Source organism: Leuciscus leuciscus (genome assembly GCF_965113295.1).
Source record: "Leuciscus leuciscus genome assembly, chromosome: 1".
Classification (NCBI taxonomy): domain Eukaryota; kingdom Metazoa; phylum Chordata; class Actinopteri; order Cypriniformes; family Leuciscidae; genus Leuciscus; species Leuciscus leuciscus.
This window is the reverse complement of record NC_138725.1, coordinates 12,844,590-12,862,589: the sequence shown is the minus strand read 5'-3', so window position 1 is coordinate 12,862,589 and position 18,000 is coordinate 12,844,590. Positions and strand designations below refer to the sequence as shown.

Sequence of the window (18,000 nt, the reverse complement as noted above, 5' to 3'; positions counted from 1 at the left end):
TAAAAGATAATTGCTACTTTTTATCTCACAATTGCGAGTTTACATCTCGCAATTCTGACTTTATAAGACGCAATTGCAACTTTATTTCACGCAATTCTGACTTTATAACACACAATTGCGACTTTATTTCACACAATTGCAACTTTATTTTACGCAATTCTGACTTATTATCTTGCTATTCTGAGAATCAATGTGTGCCCGTGGGTCGTGTTCACATGCAAGGGGCCTTTTGATGAGGATTCTCTTGGGATTCAGAGAGCGGCGAGAGAGACTCTGTACCCATGTGTTGCTCTATATATCTGTCTTAGTTGACTTGTATAAGTTCGAGGGTCAATTTCTACACCCTTTCATCTGCTTTTCATTAAGTGAACATCCTCATGTGTATTTCTCTAAGGAGTAAAGGGGGATATTATCGTTCCTACTTTCTGAGGAGTGAAATGTCTTATCAGCTTGTTCTGGTGGACTGCTCTTCTGATAATGAGCTCAGGCCTTCTTCAGCCTTGAAGAGAACTGTTGTTCGTCAGTGTTGTGTGTGTGTGCGTTTGATATTCGTTGCAGGTTTTGAACTCTGTGATATACAACATATAGACTTGAAGACGTCTTTCTCGGACCCTGGAAGGTCACCACGGACTTAAATCTTGGAATTGGGCGACAACTATTCTGATTAACGACGATATACCCACTTATCTATCAAAAAATTAATTATTGTTTAGACTTAATGTTCTCTCAGCCAATCAGAAGAGGAGGAGGGAACCTTAAGTGTCACTAGGCTGACAGCGGTGCAAGAGTCGGTGGAAGAGGGGAGTGAAAAAAAGGGGTGTTGTGTGGGACGTGTGTGTGTGGATTGTAAGAAAAAAGGGATTGCTGGTTGGGGGAGGCAGAGCGGAGAGAGAGTAAAGGAATGCAAAGGGAACTAGCGTATAGGGCAGTAGGGCCTGATGATAAAATGTTTTAGCAATGAGATAAGAGCCTCGTCACTGGAACCAGACCGTGGGCTGAAAAACAAATAAACCGAGCCATGGCCCGAAAAACAAAGTGACTCAGGTGAGAAATTTGCTGAGGCGCTAACTACTTTCTGTAAAGAATTTAGTCCCACCATACAGGAGCTCAGGCGACTGTTATCTGTGAGTCTGGGAGCGAGCGACTGGCATAAAGTAAGTGGCAGAGTGCCAACATCGAACATCAAGCGGACACATATGGACTGGGATCATGACGAGAAAGAGAGGCATTATGTACTGCCATTATTACAATTCCTACAGAGTTGACATGCCATTCTCAGTGGGTTCTTTTTCTGGATGACCATCACTCTGTCCACATCAATCCACAGACATTATTCATCCGTGCTGATGCACAACACTCGTAAAGATAATTAAACAAATAACTGCAATTGCAGATTTCAAACAGAGACGGAGACAAAGAGGCACAACGTACAGACTGCGGTTAATGAAGCGCCTAGAATACATTTAGTGCGCAAAAACAAAACAAAATAAACAACTTTATTCATCAATTTCTTCTCTTCCGTTATTCTCCAACGCTGTTTAAGTTGTTCTACGTCAGAACGCAGACTCAGCATTCGTTGTGCTGCTCACATGACCAGCGTCGGCCAATGCGTGTGATCCTGACGCAGAACTGGCCAATAACGAGGCAGCGTTCTGACGTAGATCCCGAAAACACTGCACTGTGAACAACACGTGTTGGAGAAGTGTGTGCAGAGCAGATGAGCAGTAAATGAAGATATAAACAAACCCAAGAATTTATGATTTCTGTGCTTTTCACACTCAGTCTAATTAAATCAAACTAATTGCTACATTTTATTAAATGCTGCATAAACTAGTTTCAGAGCTCTGTACAGGTCATTATACATAAATATCTGTAGCGTTTTAATTGTAAAGTTAGTTTACATATTTATATAAACAATAACCATTGGGGAACGTTCTATAGTTGGTAACTATTTCTATGTTAATATAAAACATTTCTATGTTGTTAAAACTAACTATCCTGCAACCTTCTGGGAACATTATATTATTATTGCAAAAAATAAATAAAAAGAGCATTCCTAGAATAATATTATTTAGTTCCCAAAACAATAAAAAGACAGGAACCAAAAACTAACGTTAGGGGAACGTTCTGTGTTTACTGGGAAGCCTCTGAAACAAACGTAATACTTGGCTTTCAGAACTGAAAATTATAGAATTATTCCTGAAGCAAGAAGAATCAGCAGAAAATAAAATTGGACAAAAACAACAAGCTGTTGATAAAATTATAATGAGTTTATTCAATCATTACTTGAAGTACAAAAAAATGTATAAAAATTAAAACTAATAAGACAGATCTCTGAAAAACAATGAATGAGTTCAAATTATTATCAGTTTCATGTCTCTGTTGAAAGTGTTACGGCCTCTTCTTCAGCTCCTGAACATGAACGTGAAACCCGAGTGAAACTCTTCCCGCATTGATCACATGTAAAGTTTCTCTCCGTTGCGGATCCTCATGAGATTCTTCAGACTTGATTTACATTTACACGTATTTTTCCTTTCTCGTTCACGTCCATCAGGTCTAAAAGAAACATTGAATCAAGTGAGATTTCAAATGAGAGACAAACGTGAAATGATAAGTGAAGCTCAAAGTCAAGATCACTGATGAGTTTAATAGTCATTTTAATCTCATCAAATCTGGTCAACAACTGCTGTGCACGATTATGATCTATTTTAATGTCATGAAGATGATTTGTGTTATAAAACACTAGTTTGGTCATGAAACAATGTAAATCTGGTGAGCATCAGCATGTTCTTCATCATGAAGAATGAATGAGGAATCAAGAATAAACACCAACCTCTTTGTTCTTCAGTATCATGATGTTTCATTCTGCAGGTTCTGGATCACTGGCGTTCTCTCCGTCCTCTCCTTCCAGATGCTTTCTGGCAGTTCTGCTAAAAACAAACAAGTTTCATTTCTAACAATCATGATGAGAGAGGAATAATCAATATTTCAGACTCTGAACTAAGTACTAAGGCTAATCACATGTTGAAAAATATAGTGACCGTGATCATGTAACTTAAGATTATCAGGTTGTCGAAGCCACAACAACACAACAAACAAAACTGACATAAATCAACTAGTGCTGAAACTAGGATTTAAAACCTACATTTAACGTCTGTGAAAACAGAAACTGTAACTAATGTGTCATTATAAACAGATATAAGTTCAAAAACATTATCAATAATTCTAATAACATGCCAGATGAGATGGACTTGGCAATTGTGATGATGTTTTCATTGCTTTGTTTACTTTTCTGACAATGTATATAAAATATATTTATGTGTTATACTTAAGAGAAAAGAGAATGGAATATTCGCTGGAATATATGTAAGGGTTAATGCCCTTCGAGGTGTCCATTGTCAGGTATTAATGGACGACGGCGAGGCGTGAACCGTCCGACCCGCGGCGGAGGCAAGTCCATTAATACCTGACAATGGACACCTCGAAGGGCATTAACCCACTTATAGGGTAGAGTGGGGGAAAACGCCCCCCTTAAGGAAAATGTGACATTACAGTGAAACAAAACATAAATGTGACTAGAATTGCCATCCCGGTTTTGAGTGACTATGGCAGGAGTTATTCACCAAATATTAAAATTGCTCAGCCTTCATAATTAATTAGTATTTCCACTGAAAATATTTTTGTACAAAGGGGTCGTTTTGCCGCAGCGGTGGGGTAAAATGCCCCCTTTCTTACCAACCAGTTTGCTTCATAGATAAACAGCAAAATTAACAGACAATAGTTTTTAATCTCTAAAAGTAAAAGGCAAGTAATGTATCAACATGTATATATATTAATATTTATTTCAGAAATGTTCAAAATAGGCAAAATTAACTACCTTCCATCAGTGAGCTAACTGTGCTAGCAAGCTAGCTAGTTAATGCTCACTTGAGGTAATTTTTTCATGTTTTGTTCAAATATTTAGATTTTACCACCTAGTTATACTGCATTAAGTGTAAAACAAAGGATTTGATAGACAGAAATATTTTATTATAGTAATTACGATAGAGAAACTATTCCCCCAAGGGGGGCGTTTTACCCCTCAGTGTAGGGGGCGTTTTACCCCACAAGCTATGAGTTTTTTAAAATAATGTTTAATTTTTAAAATATAATTATATTCCTTATAAATAATATATGATCTCAAACTATAGACTTCACTATTCATCTATCATACATCACTGTGATATCCTGCAGAACAATATTCTCTTAAACACTTATTTACTAATATCTGAAAATTATAGCATTTACCCTGTAATCCTCTTCTCTTCAAATGTGTCGCTGGTGTCAGCTTCTCCATAGAGATTTGTATATCCCCGTTATCAACGTAGTGCATAGCAACAGTAAAAATCTATATTGACTACTTTTAGTGGTTATTTTGGGAAAAACAGGTGGGGGGCGTTTTACCCCAGGGGGGCGTTTTCCCCCACTCTACCCTACCATGGTCACTTGCCAAATAACACATTTTTTAAAACATTAGTGTATATTATAATTAGTTTTACAATCGAAATCTAAAGTTTTTACAAACAATAACTTGGTTTCGGAGATATTTATAGTCCGCTCAGCTCGTAGAACCCTTCAGTTTTGTTTTGATACAATAAATTACTTTGACTGCCTGTTGCTATGGTTACTCACAGCTGATGTAGCCAGCGCATTTATTTATTAATTTCGAACGGTAAACAGTCAGTTTCACCAGAACTCCTTTACTAGGTGTCCTCTCTAACTTTTTAACGGACACCCTGCTAGAGCTTAGATTCTCTGCCCGAGCCCGAGCCCGGACTCGACCCGACCCGACCCGACCCGGCCGATATTTCCCGCCACTGACCTCGGGCCGGGTCGGGTCGGGCCCTTGATAAAGCACGTCACGTGTCATGCGCAGGCAGCGTCTCGTCCACTCACACTCGCAGTCTCGCACGCGTGACGCATCACTCCTGCTGTGCTACTATTCTGTAGCTTAAGTGCTTGAAGAAGCAAAGAAAAAAAATTAAAACAGGAGAATTAACTTTGAGCAAGTTTGGAGGAAAATCGGAGGTATGGCAACATTTTAAACTAGTTGTGGGGAGTGACAACATATGTGTTGGCTTTGTCTCGTGCATTAAATGCGGCACGCTGCTCGCCTATGACAGCAAAAAAATGGGGACTTCGACGATGAACAGACACATGAAGCAGTCTTGCCATGACAGAAATAAATTATGATAGTAGTCCCTCGATGTCCTCTTTTGTTACTTTTCCGATCCATTCAATTATTTCTGAATAAACAAACAACGCAGTTTACATGCTTCTTCCTTGTCGCATTATTCATTGAGATAATAATTAATAAATGCACGCACACTTATGAACGTGATAAATGTTACAGATAGCATGTTTTACTATGCACAAACAAATGTCTTTCAACTTACATGTGCAAAATTCAGAATTAAATGAATGTGCTGCAATTTGTTCAAAAAGAAAGTCTAACCTACGTGTTTTAGCCATTGAATAAGCACATTTAGTTTCAAGTTTGTTAAGTTTTGTTTTGAAGAAAGCTTTTCTTTAAAGTGAATTTGTTTAGTATAAATTGTATTTTAATTTTAATACATTTTTCATCAACCAATTGCCTATAGATTTAATACATAAAAAGCAATTTAGCAGACAAATAATCATGACATGGAGTCGCCGGCGCGCCGCGGTCACTTACACCATTTGAAACTCACGCTGTCACCGAATTTACAAATGCACATCTTGCTTGTTGCAGTTGCTCACACACATATTATGTTGAAATAACAATATGTTGAAGTAACATTATTAATAATAATTAATCTTTAAGAATATTTGATTGAATGCTGAATGTTGTGCTTGTTCAATTTAATCAAATTAAAGCTTTAATTGTGATAATTAAAATAATTGAATATTTAATATTGAGTGTTGGTCAATTTTTGCTCATTTATTAATAGTATTTTTATAATAATATAGGCCTATATAACTGCGCAGCTCCCCCCTGTAGCCTAAATGATAGCACATTAAAAAAAAATATTATTCTGGCGCCGCCCCTGGTTATAACGGCCCACATATTAAAAATGGTCGGGTTTAAATCGGGCTCGGGCTCATAATTACAGTGAACGTGTCGGGCCGGGCCGGGCTCGGACACAACGGGCTCGGGCTCGGGTAGGGTCGGGCTTGATTTGTTGGGCTCATGGTGTAATATATATATATACCCCAGCATATTCCATTCTCTTTACTCTTAAGTATAACTGTAGTTTTTAACCTTCGGCCTACTGTTTTCCTACACTTTGAAACATTTAGTTTTACAAATGGTTTAACAATCAAAGTTTAGTTTAACAATCTTTTAAGGATGAACAAATCATGGTTTTGGTCATCACATTAAAAATAACATTAAAACTGGATAATATGAAAAAAATTGAAGAGCTGGAAAAAGTGTGAATGGCTTGAAAGTCCTTGATTAGTGCTTGAATTTTACTCTCAAAAGGATGTATGAACCCTGAAATGATTAATGTAAAAACATTTGACTATTTCTGCCACAATACCATGGTTACACTGAGCATTACTACATTAAATCCACAGGGAATATTGGTGATTTGTGGACTTAGCCATATTACTTCAAACTTCATGAACTTGTTTGTTTCCACAATGTTTCTCCTGGTTTCCAAGTCAGTGCCCATGATTTACTCACTCTCAAGTCATCCTAGGTGTGTATGACATTCTTCTTTTAGACAAATACTATCGGAATTATATAAAAAAAATGTCCTGGCTCTTCCAAGCTTTATAATGGATTATAATTTATTTCCATTTACTTGCAGTCTAGAGCCCTGTATAGTGCTTTATTTCTGCTTTTACATAGGCGCCACCTACTGTCAGAGAGTGAAAATTAATAGTTATCAATCAATCAACAAGTGTCCTGTGCTCACCACACACCGACTATAGGTGGAGAGGAGAGATTTGGCTAGAGTGATGTGTGTCTAACTCAGTGTTTCCCAACCTTTTTTCATTCAAGGCATCCTTTGAATTTTTTTTTAAATGTGTGGCACCCTACACTAGCGTTGTCACGATACTACTTTGATACTATACCTTGAAATGTGTCAATTTTCGATACCACAGGGAAGAACTGCCGTATAGGCCTACTGTCATATACAGTGAGGAAAATAAGTATTTGAACACCCTGCTATTTTGCAAGTTCTCCCACTTGGAAATCATGGAGGGGTCTGAAATTGTTATCGTAGGTGCATGTCCACTGTGAGAGACATAATCTAAAAAAGAAAATCCAGAAATCACAATATATGATTTTTTAACTATTTATTTGTATGATACAGCTGCAAATAAGTATTTGAACACCTGTCTATCAGCTAGAATTCTGACCCTCAAAGACCTGTTAAAATGTCCACCTCCACTCCATATATTATCCTAAATTAGATGCACCTGTTTGAGGTCGTTAGCTGCATAAAGACACCTGTCAGCATAACAGACAGCACATTCTCTTTTGTATTTTCTCGCTTGCGTGGTTTAAAAGCATTTGCATATAGAGGAACGTTAATTGCGTTAAATATTTTTTGAAACACATGAATCGCACGCGTTACCGTTGACTGCAGCACGTAACCGATGTGTTTATGTGAATACGCGACAAGACGGACGCTGTGACAATGTTTTCGTATGTAATTGACCGTAGGCGCGACAATGAAAAATAGGCAGCTTTATGTGGACGCACTGGGAATGAGGCACGGGAATAAAATCACGCGCAAGCGCAACCCCCGCAATTCAACGGCGAAAACTTATGATTTGAATTTTTATTATACATTTGTGCGCATTATTTGTTGTTATTAGAGACTTCCGACGGTCCGAGATTGATGGTAATTTTTTAAAAAACATTTTAGCAATTTTTAAATGTTTGATGGAGTTTTTAAACGGCACCCCTGCTCTCGCCAGAAGGCACCCCGGTTGGGAAACGCTGGTCTAACTTACACAGAAGAGACTCAGTACATAAAAATAAACTACTTACCGTGATCTCAGACTGAGGTGATGTGGTTTCTCCACTGGATGGATCTTCATATGTCGCTTCAGGTGAGTTTGAAAAGAGAAACTCTGTCCACACTGATCACACGTGTGCGGTTTCTCTCCAGTGTGGATCCTCTCATGTGTTTTCAGAGATGATGACACACTGAATCTCTTGTCACAGTGTGAACACTTGTAAGGTTTTTCTCCAGTGTGAATTATCTCATGCAGTTTTAAACTGTTCGCTGTAATAAAAGTCTTCTCACACTCAAAGCACATGTACTCTCTCACACCAGTGTGAGTTTTCTCATGTCTATGTAAATGTTGCCGCAGTGAAAAACTCTTTCCACACACAGAACATGAATGTGGCTTCTCCTTCATATGAACAGTCAGGTGTTTCTTCAGCTCTGATGCACAGATAAATGTTTTGCCACACTGATCACATGAGAACGGCTTCTCTCCGGTGTGGATCCTCATGTGAAGATCAAGGTGTGAAGATCGTCTGAAATCTTTCCCACATTTATCACAATTAAACGGTTTCTCTCCAGTGTGGATCATCATGTGTAGCTTCAGTTGACTTTTAAAAGCAAAACTCTGTCCACACTGATCACACGTGTGCGGTTTCTCTCCAGTGTGGTTCATCTCATGTGTTTTCAGTTGTGTTGATCGACTGAATCTCTTGTCACAGTGTGAACACTTGTAAGGTTTTTCTCCAGTGTGAATTCTCTGGTGCCGTTTTAAACTGTTCGCTTCAGTAAAAGTCTTCTCACACTCAAAGCACATGTACTCTCTCACACCAGTGTGAGTTTTCTCATGTGCATGTAAAGTTTGACGCCGTGAAAAACTCTTTCCACACACAGAACATGAATGCGGCTTCTCCTTCGTATGAACTGTCAGGTGTGACTTCAGCTCTGATGCCCTAAGAAATGTTTTGCCGCATTGATCACATGTGAACGGCTTCTCTCCGGTGTGGATCCTCATGTGTCCTTTAAGGTGTGAAGATTGAATAAAATCTTTCCCACATTTATCACACTTAAACGGCTTCTCTCCAGTGTGGATTCTCATGTGAATATTAAGATGATATGTGTTTGAGAATCTCTTTCCACACTGATCACACGAGAACGGCTTCTCTCCAGTATGAATTCTCAAGTGGCGCTCAAGACCATCTTTGCGTGCGAAACTGTTTCCACACTGAGTGCAGGTGAAAGATTTCTTGTCTCTTCTTTTCTTTAAAAATGTAATTTTAGTCTTTGAGCGACTCAGAGGTTTTTCTCCAGGTTTGAAAGTGAGACCTAAAGTAATAGTAGAAATTAGACAACTGCTTTAAATATTATGATAATTTGATAAATTGATTATTTATCAGTTAAAATAGTATGTTGATAATCAATATAAAAATTTCTCAAACCTCCCTTTACTGACCATTTGTTGAAGAAAAACCCAGAACATTCTGTACCGTTTCATAGTTACACTGTTTATCTAAAAGTGATGAAGTGCTTGAATGTTTCTAACATGAATGAATGTAGGGGTGGGCAATATCTCGATATTTAAAATATATCGAGATATTTTTTAAACACGATATGGATTTTGACATATTGTATATATCGATATATTGTTTGTATTAAATTCTGATTTCGCCAATTTGTTTGTTTGCCTTCTCTGTGCTGTGCCCGCCTCCGCCTCCTTCGCGTGTTGTCTCATTCACTCAAGTCCCCCGAGGCCGGTCAGGCACATCAATCTTCCCCCGCCCAATCTTCCCCAAATTTATTTGCCAAAATTAGTATTGATATTTATATGCAGGTTTATTAAAAATAGTGCAATATGTATTATTTATTCCTTTATTTTACAGTTAAATTATTATTTTTGTATACAGGGATTGTTTTTTTTAATGTCGCAGAAGCACTTTGTTCCATGAACTGCCTACCTATTTGCACTTCAACAAAAAAATACTTTGTGGTATTTGGCATATTTGTTTTTGCAGTAGTTATTGGGGGGTTATTTTTCCTGTAAAGATATCGAGATATATATCGTATATCGAGATACAGTATATTTTTTGCTCCATATCGCCCAGCCCTAAATGAATGAATGAAGAGTAAACACCAACCTCTTTGTTCTTCAGGATCTTCAGTGTGTTTCATTCTGCAGGGTTCTGGATCACTCATGTTCTCACTGTCCTCTTTAATAAACTCAGTCTTTGCAGATTTCAGCTCTTACTGATGCTCTGATGCTCGTCTTCACTTGTAGCTGATGGGAAATTACAGCATTTATTGGAGAATTACTGTGGGAGGAGCTTCACTGTTCATGTGATGGATGTGGGAGGAGCTTCACTGATCTGCCCAAAATCTAAAATATATCAGTTACTGAGTTTGTTTTTATACTAAATGACATTTATATGCAACAAATAAATGGCTATTATGATCATTTGCAGAATGCATTTTTATAAATGGATTATATGTCCTTTAAATTTAAATTTATATTTATCTTCCAATTATTATTTTTAAGCATTATCGAATCTGAATCCAGGGACAAATCCCATTGTTGCCATATGCTGACACCAACTTTGAGATTGATATTTATTTTACTAAAAACGTTTTGAATTATTAATGGCCGTTCACACTAGACTTTTCCTTCCACTGACTTCCATTCATGCATGTGAAAGTGGGACACCAGAAACACAAGCTCAAGCGAATAACCCTGTGATAAATAACAATCCATTCATTATTTGCTAATCCTAACATTATTCTGTTTCTTCATTAAAATACAGGTATCTAGAAATAAATAAAATAATATAACTAATTTAAATTCTTCCAAATATGAATAATGGTAAGAAAAACAGTTAAACATCATAAACACAGAAATAAATGTACATATAGTAACCAGCAAATCCCCTCAGTCTGCTGACACCAATGAAATTAGCTTTAAGTGTCAATTTACAGGAGATCTGAAGACATCAGCATAATAAATGAGGAGAAAACAGGAACTATTGTCATGAAATAAAGAGTGTTTTCAGCAGATCTGTTAATATTGATGAGCCTCAGACTATCAACACTCATTCAACAAGACATTCAGGATCATCAGCAGATCATCTCACTTTATTCTGAGTGTTTGCTGTTAGAAACACATTATTTGAGTCAGTATAGATGATAAAAGACTATAAAACTGCTCCATTGAAAGACAATACTGTAATTTCTCACACTATGACATGGATAAAAAAATCAATAACTCAAAAACTATCAATAATGATCTTCATCAATCACTACAGAAAAATAATTACACCAGCATAATATGTCCAAATTAATATAGCTAGCTTGATCTTATGATAACTACATTAATCACTATAAAGTAGTTAGATCATTAAAATAATAATGCTTAGAATTTATATATTTACATGCGCACAGAATTTAAAAATGATCATACAACTTTCCAAATAGTAATGGGAACTAAGGGAATAGGCTAGTTATGTTCCAAAGAGTTGCACTATTGTTACTAGGTAAACGCTATTCATATTTATTTGTATTAATTTAATGTCTCACGTGGCTTATTATAGGCTCAATGTAACGCAGTCTCTGTTCCAGTATGACACTTGATGTTTGAATTATTTGATTTTCACTTGATTTATTTGAGACTGATTCCCATATCAATTTCCCTCACTGATCTCAAACTGACTTTGACTTTTGACTTGACGAAACAATCACACAAACGAACACAACATCGCTCAGGTCTGAATGAACTCATATTCTCCTCATGCTCGCTGCTGCTGCACTAAATGTTTATTTCAGAAGGAAGACAGCAGAAAAGACGCACAAACTTCGCTGTGATCGATGAAAACAATACAGAAATGAGTCTGTCGCTTAATCAAACTGTATAAAGTGTGTTTGATGGTTGTGTAAATATGATAAATACCGTGAACTGCTCTCCTCGCCTCAGAAGACTCGACGGTGAAACTCAATGACGGATATCTCTTCTTGGTCGTAGTAGTAGTGGGAAGTTCGGATCATTTTACTGACTCGGATCTTTGAGTCTCGTTCAGCAAAATGAACGAATCTTTTTTCGAGTCATTTCGTTCATTTCAACATAATATAAATAAAATGGCATGTTAAACACATCTAGTACTTATGAAAATGTTGATTACATTTGTAAAAAGAATAAAAATAAACTATAGGGTAATGCAGCCAAAGCCAAATTATAAGAAACCGAAATGTTTTATTAATTGATTAGTTGTTGGGACTTAAGTTCAGGCTATTGCAGTCTGACTCTGTTTTAGTTCACCTCATCTCCTGATCCGAGAAGTTCTTTCCTTTGCAACTTCATATTTATCACGTTTGTTCTCCTGTGTCTGACCCTGATCTGTCTGCTGGGCCGTGCCGTGTGTGATACAGCAGGTACTAGTTGAGTTATAATCTGTCAGATATAACCCTCATGAATATAATCAACTGATTTCAGGGCAGAAATAACCTTTCAGACAATAAGTAGAGGCTTCAGTCACTTTTTGGCAGGGTAAAAAGTACTAGTTGAGTTATAATCTGTCAAATATAATTCTTCTGAAGGAAATCAACTAATTTCAGGGCAGAAATAACATTTCAATCAATAAGTAGAGGCTTCAATCACTTTTAGGCTTCAATCACTATTACCACGGACATGAGCGGATGTTTATTTGCACGTTATGTCTGTTTGATCCACATTAAAAGCAGCTGTAGTCGTAAAGAGACTGGGCGATACAGCTTTAAGGGCTCTAACCATAGATACACAAATCCGCTGCGAACTCTATGGGCGCCGCCATCTTGCCTGCCGCCATTACTGCGTGCCTGCGATGTGTGAGGGTGTGACACTTGCCGGTGTCCTCTAATGACATTTCAATGAAAGCGGATCCTGGGGCTTAAATATTGTGATTGTCAAAACATTTTAGTTATAAACTGAATTGTATTAGGTTTAGTGACAACTTGTTGCAATGTTTATATTATATGGTACAATTTCTGCATCACACTGTTTTTTTCCATTAAAGTACAATCGGTAAAAATTCTAAAGTTAGGAACAACACAGCACAACACAGCCAAAAGTGGGTATTGAGGATCAACTCCTGCATATTGTACATTCTAAACACAAGGGTTATTTCAAATAATATCTAAAGAGTACAGCACATTCACAAATCATTTTCTGTGCGAGAATCACAGTTCATTTTCTTCCTCCAAGCAGAGAAATGTACACTTAACTTATAAAAAAAAACAAATTGACTACTACCATCTACAGAGTAAATGTAATCCCATGCTGTCTGGTTTAGATTTCGTTCGTGTGAACATCCATATGCAGCACAAAAGTCCGGCATCATCCATGAATTTGTAGTACAGGCGGAGATAGCAGCGTTACCTAGCTACTTCCTATGACAAGACCCCTGTTCCAAGATGGTGGCGGTTTTGACACAAGCGGTCCGAGTCTTTCGTTCTTCCTGTCAGTCCCATAGAGGCTATGTTGTCAGTCCCGGAAAGAGAAATGATTAGTTCATCTTTCGAGTCTCGGGTTCGGGTTCGGCCGGTCCGAGTCTTTCGGGTCGTTCGTTCTTCAAGCCACAAACACAGCACTATGCAGAAACAGAAATGATTAGTTCATGTTTTTCGAATCTTCGGGTTTGAGTCATTCGCTCTTTGGTCACGTGACCGCTGGTATCTCGCAACAAATACAACAGATTCGTATTATTGACTGCGCCTGAATGTATATGTCAAATAGACGTTTAGAAGATGTCTTTAAGATGTAATGATTTAGAATGTATGTTAAACTGACATCTTCTAAACGTCTATTTGACATCTGACAGGAAACGTCCTATAGACGTATTGCAGATGAGCAAACACTCTTGCAAATACGTCTTCCAGATGTAAACATCACATCAAATAGACATGTGCTATCTGGGTACCCATCAAGCATCGATTACATTAACTATGTTCATTCAAAAGCATTGTGTTACACAGCGGCTATAATAAGCTCAGTCTGTCAGTGGCACAGCTTGTACAGTGTCAATAGCCTACGACACTTCCATTAAAGATTCGCGCAAAACTTTTGCGATTTTTTTTATTTTTTTCTTCTTTTTTCTAAATATCGATAAAAAACTATTGCGAAATGACGGCGTTTCCATTCATTTTTCTTTGTTTTCTGAGAAGAAGAAAATAAAACGATAAACAATCCTCTGTAAGTTTTTGCTATTGTAAATATTGCTGCAGATTCGCTATAATCTCATCAGTATTTTATTCTAATATTGTCGGCATCTCTATTTCCTCTGGGTGCTTCGAGTCCTTCCTCCCTGCAAAATAAACGCATTGGCTGACCTCTCGTATGTGTTTTTATCATGATTGCAGATTGTTCCAGATCAGATGAGTGTGAATCATCAGATTGTGTGCGGCTCAAAACTCACCAGCTCTTCTTGCACAGATGATCTGAAGAAGAATCACAGTAGGAGCAGCAAACACTGCGATCTCAACAATAATCACAATCACTGCAGGAAACATGAGAGGAAGAAGAGAAACTGTACATGACTGAAGTCCAGGGTATTCAACTATCAACAGTTATTGATGAAGCTTTTACAGACTGACTGATAGTTTAATGTTATAAAGCTGTCAGTATAAATGAACGTGTCGTACCTCTGTATAATGATCCAGCAGTCACACTGACTTCAGTTTCTCCTGGATCTGTGGATCACGTCTGTTAGTTCAGTTCAACACATAATGCCACATATACACAACATCATCATCACACAATACTTGAGCTTCACACAGGATTTTCATTTTAGCGGGACTCAGCTCCCAATGACTGTATGTAGTGTTGTCAAAAGACCCGGTACTTCGGTACCAAGTTGGTACTAAAAAAATTAACCCTCTGAGGTCGGCAAACGCGCCGGCGCGTTTTGCTGGATTTTCTTCACATTGTAGCACTATAAACTTAAATTTCTCCGTCATTTATGGTCATACAGAAAAAAGAAATATAAAAAAAAGAATCTGTGATATTTCTACTTTTTGTATGTGTCCACTTACAATCAAATCAAAACATTGTGCTTTTGTAAAATAAAGAAAATAAACAGGGTGTGAGTTCTGCCTCTCCGTCGCAGTGAACTTTTTTTTCTTGAGCACGTCTATAAACTGAAACAAAACTCAGCGAATACTTGTCACACATTTATGAGCCATATACCTTTATAAACATTTAAGTGTGTACTTTTAAATGATCGGATTCAAACTGAAAACAAATATTCTCTGTTTAAGTAATTTGTATAAAACCAACAAGATTTTTTTCAGCTTCTCAAACGCTTCCTAATTATTTTTAATTTGACCACTCGCGCAAAAGAGATTCACATGCAAATCTCCACATGGAACGCGAACTCGCTCATTACCTCAAAAACAAAACTCCAAAACACTTCACAAGTCTCTGCTTTTTGTCGAGTTTGAAAGACTTGCTTACATTGAAAGTGAGCTTACATTGGAATTACCTCAGAAGAAGAAGAACGCGATTTGAAGACAAGAAAGATGTAAGGTAAGAAATTCTTACATATTAGTTTGTTATTGTTGCATAAACTTCACATTGCAGTTGAACTGTTGCTAGATATATGGTGAATATTGTAATATTTAGGCCCGTGTTTACTGTTACTGTGTTTGTGAATATCTGCTCAAACGTAGATATGTATATGGTAACCATAATGTTTTGTATTTGAGCGTGATCGCGTTTGTATCATATTTGATATGTTTGAAAAGCAAAACGCACCAAACGACTTCATCTTTTTACTATTATCTAATTTCATATCATCATAACGAATGGAAACATTTGAAGTAACATGATAATAAATATATTTTTCTCTAGCTTAGTTGTTACTGAAATATTTTGGAAGATTTATAGGCTGCTATGGTTATTGTTATTATTATTTTATGCAGCACTGCGCATAGCCAATGCCTACAAGGCACAACAAACCTGGCGTTCATTATATTATTGTTGGAAACATTTGTGTGTGTGTGTGTGTGTGAGTGTGTGTATTCTGTGAATTTTAAAAAGCAATTTTAACCAGACAAATCTAAAATGTATTCCCCAAATCGTCAGGCCTTTCTCTTGATATCAGTATGTTCACTTTTTTTTTTTCAGGGCCCAGATGCCACTCCTGCTGACTTCAACATTCATATGAGTCTCTGTATATGAACATGGTAAAGTGAAAATCAAACACCTTGGAAATGAAAGGTATGTACAATGTTTTTAGGAATGGCACAAAGGTCTCTGTCTTTGGATCATTGGTTATCTTTGAATTATGTTGTGTTGTAAATAAATCAAACCATCTAAAAGCCATTCTTTTTTAAATCTCCTCATTTACAGTATTGTGCAAGGTTGCTCAGAATGACAGGGCCTGATAGCTCCTAATAGGGCAGTTAGAGGAGGGTCTTTGTCTTTCTCAGGTGTGAAAAGCTTACATATTAATGAGCTCCCGCATAAAGCTTTGTGGCACAAAACACGTCGTAAAATTTTTTAATCAATATATTGTCTTCTCTGAATGAGGAGTCAGGGTGATTTTCACATCGTTTTAGAGCAAATATTCTAGGCTACGTCATACAATTTTCAAAAGTCTTGTGAAGAAATAATCAGTATGGGTTTCATGACCTTATTTCAGTGAGAATTTTTTTTTTTTTTGTATTTTCACAAACCACGCATAAATGTCATTATCTCAAAACTACAAACTTTTACACACATGCTGCTGATATATTATTGTAACAGAGTTTGTGCTGAATACAGTGTAATCAGACTTTAGCCATGAAAATGTCACAAGTAACAGAAATAAGCACAAATGTCAGAGCATGTCAGAACACCTCCAGGGCCAGAAAACAGCTCAGACCTCAGAGGGTTAATAAACAAACTACAGCTGGTCCAATACGCAGCAGCTCGAGTTCTTACCAGAACCAGGAAGTATGACCATATTAGCCCGGTTCTGTCAACACTGCATTGGCTCCCTATTAAACATCGTATAAATCAGCAAAAAACATTGCTGATTACTTACAAAACACTAAATAGTTTAGCTCTGCAGTACTTGGGCGAGCTCTCAATGCATTATAGTCCTTCACGTCTATTGCAATCTCAAAATTCCGGCCAGTTGATAATACCTAGAATATCAAAATCGACTGCTGGCGGTAGATCCTTTTCCTATTTAGCACCAAAACTTTGGAACAGTCTTCCTAACATTGTCCGGGAAGCAGACACACTCTGTCAGTTCAAAGCAAGATTAAAGACACATCTCTTTGACCTAGCATTCACATAACACATTATAGACTTCTATAATACAATGATTAGGCTGCATAGATTAGGTCAGCCGGAACCGGGAACACTTCCCATAAATCCTGATGTACTCGTTACATCATATAAAAATGGCATCTACGCTAATTTTAGTGTCTTTGTTTATCCCGAGGTTTTCCCGCAGCCTCCCGGATCCAGGCCGTATCCAGATCTGATGAAGGACCTTCGCCTGGACCCGATGTCAACGCAGTGCTGAAGTGCCAACTAGTCTCTCCCTATGGAGGATCCCTTTACCACTCTACAGATAAAGCGCTGTCGGAAAAATTCGTTTCGCGTACCTACCCCGAATTGACAAAATAAAATAATTCTGTATCAAAATTTATTTAACAAATGATCGTTGTGACGGACGCGAATCATTTAAAACTAACTTTAGCTGAAAAATAACTTTATTAAAGAACCGCTATAAAGCCAAAACAATCTCTGTTACCATAAATTATACGCTTATCTCTGTAAAGCTGCTTTGAAACAATCTACATTGTTAAAAGCGCTATATAAATGAAGATGACTTGACTTTTAATTATTAATGGCCGTTCACACTAGACTTTTCCTTCCTAGACTTCCATTCATGAGTCTGTGAAAGTGAGACACCAGAAACACAAGCTCAAGTGAATAGCCCTGTGAGAAATAACACAAACATTTATCATTCAAGTGGAGTGGATTGCTTATTTTTAATTATTATTA

The 18,000-nt window shown here is 37.2% G+C and overlaps 1 protein-coding gene and 1 long non-coding RNA gene across 3 annotated transcripts in view; both read right to left on the bottom strand.

Moving 5' to 3' along the window:
- Positions 1 to 2,255: 2,255 nt before the first annotated feature.
- The window catches only part of LOC309502428 (uncharacterized protein), a 56,198-nt gene continuing 40,453 nt past the window's right edge, over positions 2,256 to 18,000 (bottom strand). The window contains exons 1-3 of one of the 2 annotated variants that reach the window (XR_014207268.1): positions 10,121 to 10,223; positions 2,834 to 2,927; positions 2,256 to 2,556 (exon numbers count right to left, since the gene is read on the bottom strand). Coding sequence is in view for 1 of the 2 variants with exons in the window: in XM_082174832.1 (XP_082030958.1) it covers positions 2,861 to 2,927 (67 nt within the window). In the remaining variant the exon portion in view is untranslated. Of the gene's footprint in view, positions 2,557 to 2,833; positions 2,928 to 10,120; positions 10,224 to 18,000 lie in introns of those variants that run through there. The other variant, XM_082174832.1, reaches the window with a different exon arrangement.
- On the bottom strand, positions 14,286 to 14,874 carry LOC309503400. Its single transcript, XR_014207631.1, has 3 exons — positions 14,643 to 14,874; positions 14,417 to 14,497; positions 14,286 to 14,305 (listed from the first exon to the last, which is right to left on the bottom strand). It is a non-coding gene; the product is annotated as an uncharacterized lncRNA (long non-coding RNA).